Source organism: Penicillium arizonense (genome assembly GCF_001773325.1).
Source record: "Penicillium arizonense strain CBS 141311 chromosome Unknown PENARI_contig113, whole genome shotgun sequence".
Classification (NCBI taxonomy): domain Eukaryota; kingdom Fungi; phylum Ascomycota; class Eurotiomycetes; order Eurotiales; family Aspergillaceae; genus Penicillium; species Penicillium arizonense.
Window position 1 is genome coordinate 1 of NW_019173390.1, and position 12,685 is coordinate 12,685.

A 12,685-nucleotide genomic window follows, 5' to 3' on the forward strand; every position below is an offset into this window, starting at 1 on the left:
GAGAAGAAGCTCTAGAAAAGTGGGGTGGGCCTAGAGGTGGAGATAAGGTTTCCCATGGGGGCAACAATATTGGGAATGGGGATGGTGGTGGGGTTAATATCAGCACCGGGGGTGGTGACATTGGGGACATCGGGGTTGGAGTTGGGGGTGGGAGTGGCTGTGACCCGGCGGCTTGTGACGCTAAAGTAAGATTCGTGGATATCAGTAGAGGTTATATGATACTGACATACTGATTCAATTAAGTGCCGGAGATTAGGTGACCAATCAGGTTACTGTGACAACGGCAGTGGATCTCCCAGCTTACTTGGACTTATCCTTGGACAAACTACGCCGTTAGTCTCTTTCTCGATTCGTCCTGGAATTGCAGAGCCGTCTGAAAGCTGATGTGAAACAGATCCTGCATTTGTGTGCCAGCAGATTGCGATCCTCCTTCTTCTTCTTGTGACAGTCAATGTGTAAGACGGCCGGAAACTACATTTGTGACGACGACTAACTGGTGCTCGATAGTGCGCGTCCGGCCTGACTTGTTGCAATGGAGCCTGCACCGATCTTCAGAACACTCCCGGTAGCTGTGGCGCGTGTGGAAACATTGTGCGTGCTTATCCGTTACTCATGGAGACGAAATGACTAACACTCGATATTATAGTGCGCAGCAGGTGAGAGTTGCTGCAATGGAGCCTGCACCAACCTCCAGAACACTCCTAGCAACTGTGGAAGTTGTGGGAACACTGTGAGTTGCTCCTAACCTTCACACTTCTAGGAGGTTTGCTATTGTGTGGATTATTGCTAACGTGATCAATTCTCACGCTTCATAGTGCCCTGCTGAATCGACTTGTTCATCAGGCGCCTGCATATGCGCGAGTTTCCAGGAGCAGGCCACATTCGACCTGGGGCCTGCGCCGAGGTCTGTAGCATTGGGCGACTTTAACGGAGATAGCTATCTCGATATCGTGGCTGCGAATACCGCCGACAATTCAGTGAGCGTCTTGCTCGGGACTGGATCAGGGAGCTTCCAGCCGCAGGCCACATTCCCTGTGGGGTCCTTTCCGTACGGGGTTGCAGTGGGTGACTTCAATGGAGATAGCTATCTCGATATCGTGGCTACGAATAGCGACGGCAATTCAGTGAGCGTCTTGCTCGGGACTGGATCGGGGAACTTCCAGCCGCAGGCCACATTCCCCGTCGGGTCCACTCCGCTTGGTGCTGCAGTGGGCGACTTCAACGAAGATGGCTATCTCGATATCGTGACTACGAATGTCAACGGGGGTACAGTGAGCGTCTTGCTCGGGACTGGATCAGGGAGCTTCCAGCCGCAGGCCACATTCCCAGCGGGGTCCAGGCCGTTCGGTGTTGCAGTGGGCGACTTCAACGAAGATGGCTATCTCGATATTGTGGCTGCGAATAACGACGGCAGTAATTCAGTGAGCGTCTTGCTCGGGACTGGATCAGGGAGCTTCCAGCCGCAGGCCACATTCGGCGTGGGGCCCCAGCCGCTTGGTGTTGCAGTGGGTGATTTCAACGGAGATGGCTATCTCGACATCGTGGCTGCAAATCAGGGCGGCAGTTCAGTGAGCGTCTTGCTGGGGACTGGATCAGGGAGCTTCCAGCCGCAGGCCACATTCCCCGTGGGGTCCTTTCCGTTCTTTGCTGCAGTAGGCGACTTGAACGGAGATGGCTATCTCGATATCGTGACTACGAATAGCGGCGGCAGTTCAGTGAGCGTCTTGCTCGGGACTGGATCGGGGAACTTCCAGCCGCAGGCCACATTCCCCGTCGGGTCTTTTCCGCTTGGTGTTGCAGTCGGTAACTTGAACGGAGATGGCTATCTCGATATCGTGGCTACAAATGCCAACGACGGTACCGTGAGTGTCTTGCTGGGGGGGGCCTGCGGTGCTTAAAACCGCCATTGGGATCGTTACAGTATTTCCGGAAACTGGTGTTACCACCTAAATTGTTTCCCGAATGGGAGTGCGAAGGTATTCTGAACAACTCTTCCTTGGACCAACCGCCGCGACTTGAGCGCAGATAAAATATTGAGCAAGTTGCATTAAGAAATGGTGGGCAAGAGGAAAATACTTCAGTATAGTCCTATATTCTGCCACGTGTGGTTACATTCGACTCTTTGACCGTTAACCGATAAACTTAACGGTCACCGTAGTATGTGGCGGCGTAATACTGATGGCATAATACTGCGGGCCTCACCTTGATGCGGCTTGCTCAATAGATTAACTGCGCTAAAGCCTTGGTGGCGGGCCAGGGAAGAGTTACTCATTGTGTATAGGTCAAGCCGACTTCGCACCCAATCAGTCTTGCAGTGATTTCCATCGAGGCAGCCAGTTCTAGATCTTCATGGAGACCATTAAGAAGCCCAAGAGAGTCGATCTAGTAGAGATTGGTTGCGCCTTCTAGCTGCTGCTTGCCGTCAAATCCTATCACACAGGTCCTTCCCATTGTCATTGGCTCCTTGTTCCCTAGTCTGCCCTTTGCGTTTGAATACGTCGCCGATGAAAGTTTTCGTCTGTGTGAAAGATTATATTTCAACAGCTCGTACAGTGAGAGTCGAAAACAGATTACCCTTGGGACACAGACACATTGTTTCTTGGCCCGTACCCGAAACCCTCCTATTCCATAATTAGCTTAGTCCCAAATCATCGTCTCCATTTGAGTATTATTTACTGGAAGATGCGCGCTTTGCACGCATCGGCCCTGAAACGAAAGTCAGGAGGAATAGGCATTGGAAGCTAAAGTTAGCGTTGAAGCGTTTTGAATGAAGTGGAAATGCGAATGAATTCAACGAGCCAATGAAAAGAAGTCTTCCGAATGACTAATACCCGCAATGCGAGATGGCCTAAGTTTTCGAATCCTTGGCCTTTGTGAACGTCTCTCTGGCGTAGGGGTGCTTGCTTGTGGTGATCTCTCGGGTTCGTCCAACGTGTCAGCCCACGTAATCTGAGTGCTTTCCTCGTCTTCGTCAACAGGAGTATTCGCTGTCATGGGCTTTGCAAGCTGCGGGTTATGCGATTCCGACGTGGATTTGGACGGTGTTGTTGGTCCAGCCCTTTGGGACCAGCGGTCAACGCGTTTTCTTTTTCCGGACGCAGAAGAAGGGGTTGGCGGAAGACTATTTGTTGATGTTGGCAGGAAATGGATGTCATCTGTCACAACAGCTAACTGACGATTCTCTTTTGTGAGGCCAAAGATGCGACCCGTCACAAACACAGAGGCGTTGGCATAGAGCGGTGGGAAGTTTGCCAAACGCTGCCCGTTCTTAAAGAAAGCGGTTATGGGAAACGTATGAGGCGTACGAGTTGATGGGTTGTAAACAGTTGTCTGAAGACGACAGTGAAGTAAATTCCGTCCGTCGTTCAATTGTCCTCTGCGTTCAAGGACGACGCCGAGAAAAGTCACTATGGGCTGGGCAGCACCGGGACAGTGCATAAAGTATGAATCCGTATCCTCTTGATCGCCCGGATGGCTGCATGGTATTAGCAAAGTACTTTGGTCGATATGGTATAGATGTACCGACCGGTCCAAATTATGATCGTGGAGTACAATGTGGAATCCGTCGTCTTCAGATAAGGTAGTCAAAAAAGCTCCAGATGAGTAAATAAAAGTATTGGGTTGGTAAATATCAGAGTGATTGCCCTCATTGAAGAATCTAATGAAAGTGGGGATGTCATTTGACTCAACATCGTCTAATTCAATATCTTTGAACGGTATATTAAGCGAAACACGTAACTGCATCGAGATCCCTTTACCCGGACGCGTTGGATCTGGTTCAACATGCTCGACGAAATCGCGCACGTGTAATATAGCGGGGAAGGATTTATTTGATGGCATCATGAAAAAAAAAAAAAAAATTAGCGACTCCACAGCAATCAGGTGTGGTGAAAACAACAAATGCTACAAAATACAACCAGAAAGGCATGTAGAAGGGAACGCGGGGTATTAATCCACTTCGTTGATCTGAAAGGGTGTGTCAGGGAGGTACAGTACTCTCTCCAAGTTTCCTTTCGCCTTACATGTATATCCTCCAGACAGCTGGTCATATCCATGGCAAGACAAACTCCAGCGACATTTCGGAAGTTATGGGGGTGAGATTCTCAGCAATCAAGTTGTATAATCGCATGCTTATGTATCGCAGCATGAAAATATTTCCAACCTCCTCCCCTTCACTGTCCCTTTTGTCAAGGATAAATAACGCTAGCATTGTCGATATGATGGCCCCAGCTCACCACGGCAGTGCGAATTTGCTGAATTTGATACTCTAAGCATACTCACGGATTAGTCATCATATACTGGTCTCGAAGCCTGTCTTAGAGGTTGGATTGAAGAGACTGGATAGACTGAATATTTGGCCGATGGCCCCTTGATCGGTAATATATTTCTATGTAGTTTTGAGTGGGAATTCCGTTACACGGTATGTACCGTATTGTACTGAAGGCAGATGCTTGACCGCACAGCCACAGTAAATTACGACGAGCCACAATTGCGGAAATTTACACTCCATGAAGGTATGTTCGAAACACGTATGTTTCAGTCATGAACCGTTTCTTCGTATGTTTAGTAGGCCCGCTTGGATCAATATGGATTTGGTCAAAACTTGTGTAATACTAATGTGGAAGTTTCAATCTTGCTCCAATTCATTCTGTGATGGCTAGAAGCTTGTGGATAAGATAGGTTGTTTCATCATATGGTTGTGAGTAAAATATGGCTGTATTGTCTTGGTCTGCCCAACAGACATGGTGAATTGAAGAGACTTCGTCGGATAGACGTTCAGAGAGATAGGTAAATTCGATCGCTTACGCAGGTTCATTGATATTGAACGTACAGTAGAATTCGAAAACAGATTACCCCACAGACACACACGCTTTCTTTCCCAACGCCCCACTCCGATTGCGCTAAACTTAAATTGGCCGGAAAATGCCCCACCATCTTTTCTTGATGTATCTCTGGTAGAGCAACTAAATTACCGTAATTACAGGTTCCGGCACTGGTAGCTTTACATCGATCGCATCGGTTTTGTGGACCCAGGGGACCGGGGCCGGGCTGGATCTGACTCTGGGGAACTGGGGTCGGAGCTCTATACCCTCGACCCGCGACTCGCCAAGGACACGTATGCAAAAGAAATGGCATAATATACGATTCCAAAGCAGAAAAATGCCTATACCCTAAAATCACACCCAGGAGCGTCGTGGAACCCGATCGAGTTTCTGACCCTCCTTGGCGTCTTGGCGGGTCCAACTTGAGGGTCCCAGCCAGGTTTCCCCCCTCCCGCTGTCTCCCTTCCTATTCTCGAATCCGCCTCATATCTCACTCGACAGATACTCAGTCCAAATAAACTCGGGATTGGTGGCCTTTCCAGTTTAAAATTATTCTTCGGTTCATAGGGATTTGTTATGAGGAAAATGTCATTGAAATGAGCATTAGCCAGAAAAAGCAGACAGCGGTCCCGGCTTCTCTTGTGTATTTTAGCTAGTTTGCCCTATAAAATGAATCGATTGCTGTGCGAGCATGCCGTACGGTGTCACTTAAAGTGCCAATTTCCTCCTTGACGAAGCTAAGAAAGACCACCTTGACTGCCTCTGCAACCTGACCAGCTCGATCCATTATTGCACTGGCTCGTCGAATATTTTCACAGCTTTCGCGGACTTTGTACAAACCCATCGCTGCGGCGGATTGCTGAAGCGATTCGCTAACAGAAACTAGAGAAATGAAGTCTTCTTTTGACCTGTCCACAAGGATGTATTCATTAGAATGCCAGTTCACCTCAAAAAAAGGACCCGGGTCGTGCATTCTGACTATGGTACAAGGCCTAGGCAAGTTTGCATGGGGTATGAGGGCTTACAAGTAGTACTCCATAACGCCCACCTGCTCTTCGCCCTTCTCAATGAAGCTATAGAGCGCCGTTGAGCTAATCTTTCGGTCTTCTTCCTCATCCATCTCCAATAATTGGGAGAAGACGGCCATATCAAATACATCTTTCAGCTTGGAATTGAGCTCACTTATTTCCATGATTTTTCTAGGAAGAGATTTAGGTGATAGGTTCGACGTCAAGTGAGCGGATGAACTTGCCTTCAGTCTGCGTACTATCGATTACTAGAGTATCGGATTCACAGTGAACTAGCTTCTTGAGTTTCAGAAGGGCAAAAGCCTGGGGGTTCCACAAAACTCTTGCGATCGATGTAAAGCTAAAACTCAAGCTAGGCTATGTATGGCTACGGGGAAATATTTTCCCGGTACCGGAAACTGTAATTACGGTACTTTTGGATATCTACAGAAAATACATGAAGGAAAAACGGTGGAATTGTTCTTGGCCGATTTTAGTTTAGCGCGATCGAGGTGGGGCGCTGGGAGAGAAAGCATGTGTGTTTTGGGGGTAAACTGTTTTCGAATTCTACTGGTCATCTTTTGACACCAGAATGAAGAGGCAAACTTCCTCGCCACTCAGGATCTCGGATTCCATATATATATTATCTTACGCCACTAGTAAAACAAGGCTATGTCTCTTCCTATTCTCCCCTTCTTTCACAATAAGAGGATCAGGAACCTTGTCGAGAGGATAAACGTGATGGATTGCCGGTGCGCCGATGTACATAATAATTGCATAATAGGGAAGGGAGAGGTATGAGTCACTGTGTGTTCTTCGCGTGGTATAACATCCCACGCTAGTTGCTTAAGTGGTTCCAATTCCAAAATGGTCAGCTTGTCAGGGCGGACACTGCCAGCTTCTGCGTACAATTCTTGGAGCACCGGTAATCATTGTGTACTTTAACGCTCACAGCCACACAGCTCAACAGTGATCTGTGAACAGTTAAAGCTCGATAGACCAAATGCTGGCTGGAGGCAGAGTAACTTCGCGATGAGAATTCGGCGAGTTGCGAAAGTCGCTCAATATACTCATAGACACTGATATCTGGGACTAGCTTTGAATGGAATCTGGTAAGCTTCTGTTTATAGGGAGCTGTACCGGTCGTTTTGTCAATCACTGCATCAGAAACCAGTCCAATGATCAGGTGGACTTGCGACGCTGCAACAATTCGGTAGCCGTTTGAAAGATACCGAGCCAGGAAAAAATCCCAGTCCCTGATAATCTTCGGAAAACACGCTAAAGGTTTCATGTATACTGAAAATGGCCAGGCCCTTCCTCAATATATCGCTCATTGCAGCACGGTATGCGTGAAAAGACATCTGGTGACATAAACCAATAGGCTCTATCTATGTCCGTATCCAGACTTGATAGTTCAAAGGAATCAGAGACATACAAAGCCCGAGCATCTGGGTGATGACAATCATAGCTGCTCCAATGGCGGTACGCATCTCTTTTGACAAGGTCATCAAATTTGACTGAGCTATTCTGCGGAATTTTCCATGTCTTCGACGTGTCTCCTGTTAAATCGAAAGTGTTATTTTTGCAATTTCCGTGAGCAGTTCTGATGGCAGCTCTCCGATATAAATAGGCAAAGAGCGGCAATTTTTTTGAGCATTTTCTGAATAATCCTGGGTGCCATTTTTCGCTGGTTGTCGAAGCGTACTTGTAAAGATAGCCATCATGCAATCTCTGGCTTGGTTGGAATTGTGTGTTCAAAACGGGGCTTGCATGTGCTGCTGTAGTTATTTGGCGCTGTGAATGGAAGGTGCACCGGATGCTTGATATAGGCCCATGTGATGTGGAGTTACGACGGCGTCTGCGGAAAGTAGATAAAATAATCTAGACTTGTAGCAGTAACACCGCAGTTTAACTACCAACCTTCACCCTCTGCCTAATTATCTGGATCTGGTTGGATAAGCCCGTTATTCATCAGACAGATGTGACACAATTTGGTACTCATCCAGACGTCATAATGGGAACATCGTGACATTGCTTGCGGGAATAGTTGTTCACCGTAAATTTTGGCAAGCGATTCTGATAAAGCCTAGATACCTGGGCGTACTAATTTCGTTGGAATTCATAACTAGCACTTGCATCTTGTCATTTTTCAGTCGAAAATGACGTCATCACGAAATTCAATAATGGGATAGCATCATACTTTGAAAGATACGCTTCATTCGTACCGCGGTCGTATTAAGAACGACTCGAATTCCCTCGATTGCTGTACTGGTATCCCTCCTGATTGGAAGGAGTCCATAACCGGTTCACGTTCCCTCTAGGACCACGGGACTTTCAGCAAGCAAGAGACAAAATCCACGTGCTGCCAGTGTCAAAGCGATTCACCGGAGGTACGTTGGGCTTTGGGTTGGGTGAGTAGCCACGATATGCTTTCTCGGTTTTCTTGTTTACTGACTCCCAGGTTTCTTGTTGACAGCGGGAATGTTCCAGTTGGCAATAAGCTGGAGAAGGGATCTTCTGTTCCCAATATTACCATGATCAAAGAGTCCATCCTGTGGTACATGTACCACACGCGTCCTACAAAAGGACGTCTTCAACCAGATAGAAGACCCACTGTGAAGCCTACTCTGGTATGCGCGGAGAGGTTTTTCAGTGGCTTTGAGACAGCTAGTTGGAACAGGGTTGCTGCAGAGGACCGTACAGAGGTATACAGGGTCAGTATAGCAAGTTGCGAAAGTTGATGATGCCGGCCGGGGCTTACCTTTCCATAGTGGATCAGATCGGATCGAATGGCCACTGAGGTTATATGAGGGATCACTGAAGAGGCACAACTACTAAATGTTTGATTCTTTGTCTCATTATACAGCACATCAAGAGTTTAAGTGGAGCTCATTCATCAAGCTTGACAGTTCTTATTAAAGTACAGTAGACATCGAAGGCTAAACTAAGCGAATTCGCGCATCGAAAATGACGACTTCCTGACTTAACTGTAGAGTACGTGATTTTCCCAAACAGCAGTCATGCATCATTGGCAAATACAACCAGAGGCAACATTCGTGCTACTTGCTTTGGCTTCTCCGTAGTGAAGCCTAGGCCCTCCGTTGTATATCTAACTTGTCCATACTGCTAGGGGTAGATAAAGCCGAGAATCATGAACTTATGATATCCTATATTCCGCAAGCCCGACCATATCTTTCCAAAAGATTTGAAAAGAAGACGTGGAAAGTATTTCTCCATATGGGCGGGGCGGGTTCATCTCTTAAGAACCCCATAATTCTTTGATGGTTACTGAAGACAATTATGCAGAAAAAAGGGGCTATTATAGGGGAAGCTTACTCCAAAGGTGTGACTCCCAGGTAAATGGAATTGTTGTTCCCACTACCAGTAGCGTCAGAAAGCAAGACCGATACAGATGCCCCCCATATGCGAAGAACGCAACGAGCTGGTAGGTTTTGGAGTCGCGATCGAGAAGCAGCCACCTCGGTTCCGAAAACTGAAACTGAAAACTTTCTCCGTCACACTGGGCACCAGAGCAGAACAGAATCCATACTCCGGAGAGCTGGCAGCAATGGCACATGCATTGAACACGCTACCGGGACTGAAACAGTACAGAATCACGCTTCTCAAGAGCAACAAAGCGGCGGCTCTGACGCTGAGGAACCCTCGACAATAGTTAGGCCAGGAACACATCTGCCAAATATATAAGCTGATCAAGAGACTAGAGGCACGAGAACGACATCAATATCCGTTAGGTCCCGACCAGCGAATATAATCAATTACTAGGCCTAGCGAAAGAGCAGGCCCGTGCCGCGACGCAAGAGGACGCTACCCCACAAACACAGGTCCCCCGAATGAAGTCAACCACACTGAATATTGCACGGTCCCAGGCCGCAACCAGCAAAGGCCTGCCAGAGAACGTAGGGAGACATTCCAAACGAGTGGATGCAGCGCTTCCAGGGAAACACACTCGACTGCTGTACGATCCATTGTCGTGGAAAGAAGCGAGCGAGCTGGCTCAACTACGGACTGGCATGGGTGGACTAAATGGATACCTCTATCGGATCAACGTCGCAGAGACAGATCAGTGTGCATGTAGACAAGCAAGAGAGACCGTGGAGCACTTCCTCTTTCGATGTCGGAAGTGGACCACACACCGGACAGAAATGCTGCAATGTACCCATACTCACCGAGGCAACATATCTTTCTTCCTGGGCGGAAAATCGCCTTCGGATGACCAGAACTGGAAGCCGAATTTGGAAGCAGTGCGATACTCAATACGCTTTGCAATCGCCACGGGCCGACTCGACGCCGCTTAACCATATCGACCAACACAAATTAACCCCATCCCACCCCATCCCCAATCTAACCCGCACCATCTTCCTTGTACCAGAGACGGTAGACGCGCTTCAACTGCCGAGCATAGGATGTTGAACACTTGGAGAAGCGCCTTCAAGCAAGTCTACTAACTAAAGACTAACCCACAAGGACCCGCTAAGATATTGACAGCCGAGATGACATATACTGAAAGGAATCTTGTATGGGCTCCAAGGAGGCACAGCATTAGCTAAGGGATGTATTTTTAGATCAGTGATAGTTGCCCTTTCGGTTCAGCCGCCGGGCGTTGATGAATTGTGTGTGTACCACTTTCTGCTCGCTGAGCAGAACCCAGAACGCTTCTGAGCGGTCTTCTCTAAGATCAGATCAGTAATAATCACCTTAACGCCCTAATCCTTTTTCTGGGTATCATCTGATACCTAGCTAAGTAGTCTGATTCACTCGCTGAGCACATAGAAGGATAATTTGTATCACTAATGAGAAAAGTATTATTACTGCATTAAAGACTTTGACCGGATCCGAAGATGCAGCAGTGTCCAAATAACTAATCAATAAAGCCTGTCACAAAGAGTATGACAATCTTCCCATATTACCAGACCACAATACCCGGGACAATTCTAAGACCCACAAGGCTCCCCGAGTAAGAGGCTTAGTGTATTGCTGCCGAAATTACCAGCCACAATATCGACATAGCCATCCTCGTTGAAGTCGCCCGTTGCAACACCAATTGGGTCAGCCCCCACAGGAAATGTTTCGTGAGGCAGGAAGCTCCCCGATCCAGTTCCTACCAAGACACTCACTGTGCCGTCGTTAATGTTCGTAGCCACGACATCGAGATGGTTATCTCTGTTGAAGTCTCCCACTGCAATTCCGAACGGCCCAGAACCCACGGGGTAGGTCACCTGGGGCTGGAAACTCCCTGATCCAGTTCCGAGTAAGATGCCCACTGTATTGACATTGCGATTTGAAACCACAATATCAAGATAGTCATCTTCGTTGAAGTCTCCCACTGCAATTCTAACTGGCCCAGAACCCACGGCGTAGGTCACCTGGGGCTGGAAGCTCCCTGATCCAGTTCCGAGTAAGATGCCCACTGTATTGTGATTGAGATTAGTAACCGCAATATCGAGATAGCCATCTCCATTGAAGTCACCCGCAGCAATACCAACGGGAATAGATCCCACATCGAATACTGTCTGAGGCTGGAAATTTCCTGATCCAGTCCCGAGTAGGATACCCACTGTATCACCCCCACCATTTGTAACCACGATATCAAGATTGCTATCTGCATTGAAGTTGCCCACTATAACACGCTGTGGCCCGGGGCCCACAGGGAATGTGGTCTGTGGCTGGAAGCTCCCTGATCCAGTCCCAAACAAGACACTAACGGAATTGCTGTTGGTATTTGAAGCCACAATATCGAGAATGCCATCTCCGTTGAAGTCGCCTACTGCGACACCTTGTGGCCCAGAGCCCACAGGGAATGTGGTCTGTGGCTGAAAGCTCCCTGATCCAGTCCCAAGCAAGACAGCCACAGAATTGTCGTTAAAATTCGTTGCCACGACATCGAAGTTACCATCTCCATTGAAGTCAGCCACTGCAACGGCAACCGGACTGCGCGTGGGGAATGTGAGTTGGTCCTGGAAGCCCTCGAAAGTTGTGCATTGGCAGGTGCCAGATGAGCAAGCCGATCCAGCAGGGCACTATCGAAACGTGAGAATTGGTCCCGTTATAATTCAGGCCATCGACACAATAGCAAACATGCTAGAAGTATGAAAGGTAAGATAACTCACAGTGTTTCCACAGGTACCACAGTTACTCGGGCTATTTTGCAGGTCAGTACAAGCTCCATTGCAGCAGGACTCGCCTTCTGCGCACTATAACATCAGGGGTCAGTGATTGCACCTCTATTAACGGATGATGACGCACAGTATTCCCACAGGTACCACAGTTGCTTGGACTGTTGTCAAGGTCGGTGCAGGCTCCATTGCAACAAGTCAGGCCGGACGCGCACTATCGAGCACCAGTTAGTCGTCGTCACAAATGTAGTTTCCGGCCGTCTTACACATTGACTGTCACAAGAAGAAGAAGGAGGATCGCAATCTGCTGGCACACAAATGCAGGATCTGTTTCACATCAGCTTTCAGACGGCTCTGCAATTCCAGGACGAATCGAGAAAGAGACTAACGGCGTAGTTTGTCCAAGGATAAGTCCAAGTAAGCTGGGAGATCCACTGCCGTTGTCACAGTAACCTGATTGGTCACCTAATCTCCGGCACTTAATTGAATCAGTATGTCAGTATCATATAACCTCTACTGATATCCACGAATCTTACTTTAGCGTCACAAGCCGCCGGGTCACAGCCACTCCCACCCCCAACTCCAACCCCGATGTCCCCAATGTCACCACCCCCGGTGCTGATATTAACCCCACCACCATCCCCATTCCCAATATTGTTGCCCCCATGGGAAACCTTATCTCCACCTCTAGGCCCACCCCACTTTTCTAGAGCTTCTTCTC

The 12,685-nt window shown here is 48.2% G+C and overlaps 3 protein-coding genes across 3 annotated transcripts; 1 reads left to right on the forward strand and 2 right to left on the reverse strand.

Moving 5' to 3' along the window:
* Window positions 1-20: 20 nt before the first annotated feature.
* PENARI_c113G08451 (uncharacterized protein) lies at window positions 21-1,898 on the forward strand (the record flags this gene model as incomplete). The annotated part of the gene is made up of 6 exons (XM_022637901.1): window positions 21-185; window positions 257-332; window positions 395-453; window positions 508-591; window positions 647-730; window positions 816-1,898. Coding segments are annotated over 6 exons (1,551 nt in total), but the record flags the coding sequence as incomplete, so codon positions are not given.
* Window positions 1,899-2,790: 892 nt separating this feature from the next.
* PENARI_c113G04154 (uncharacterized protein) lies at window positions 2,791-5,970 on the reverse strand (the record flags this gene model as incomplete). The annotated part of the gene is made up of 2 exons (XM_022637900.1): window positions 2,791-3,475; window positions 5,849-5,970. 2 exons carry the CDS (start codon window positions 5,968-5,970, stop codon window positions 2,791-2,793), a joined length of 807 nt encoding a protein of 268 aa, XP_022482243.1.
* A 4,444-nt stretch (window positions 5,971-10,414) lies between these two features.
* PENARI_c113G09500 (uncharacterized protein) lies at window positions 10,415-12,665 on the reverse strand (the record flags this gene model as incomplete). Its single annotated transcript, XM_022637902.1, has 7 exons — window positions 10,415-10,518; window positions 10,839-11,868; window positions 11,959-12,042; window positions 12,095-12,178; window positions 12,233-12,291; window positions 12,354-12,429; window positions 12,501-12,665. Coding segments are annotated over 7 exons (1,602 nt in total), but the record flags the coding sequence as incomplete, so codon positions are not given.
* Window positions 12,666-12,685: the final 20 nt, after the last annotated feature.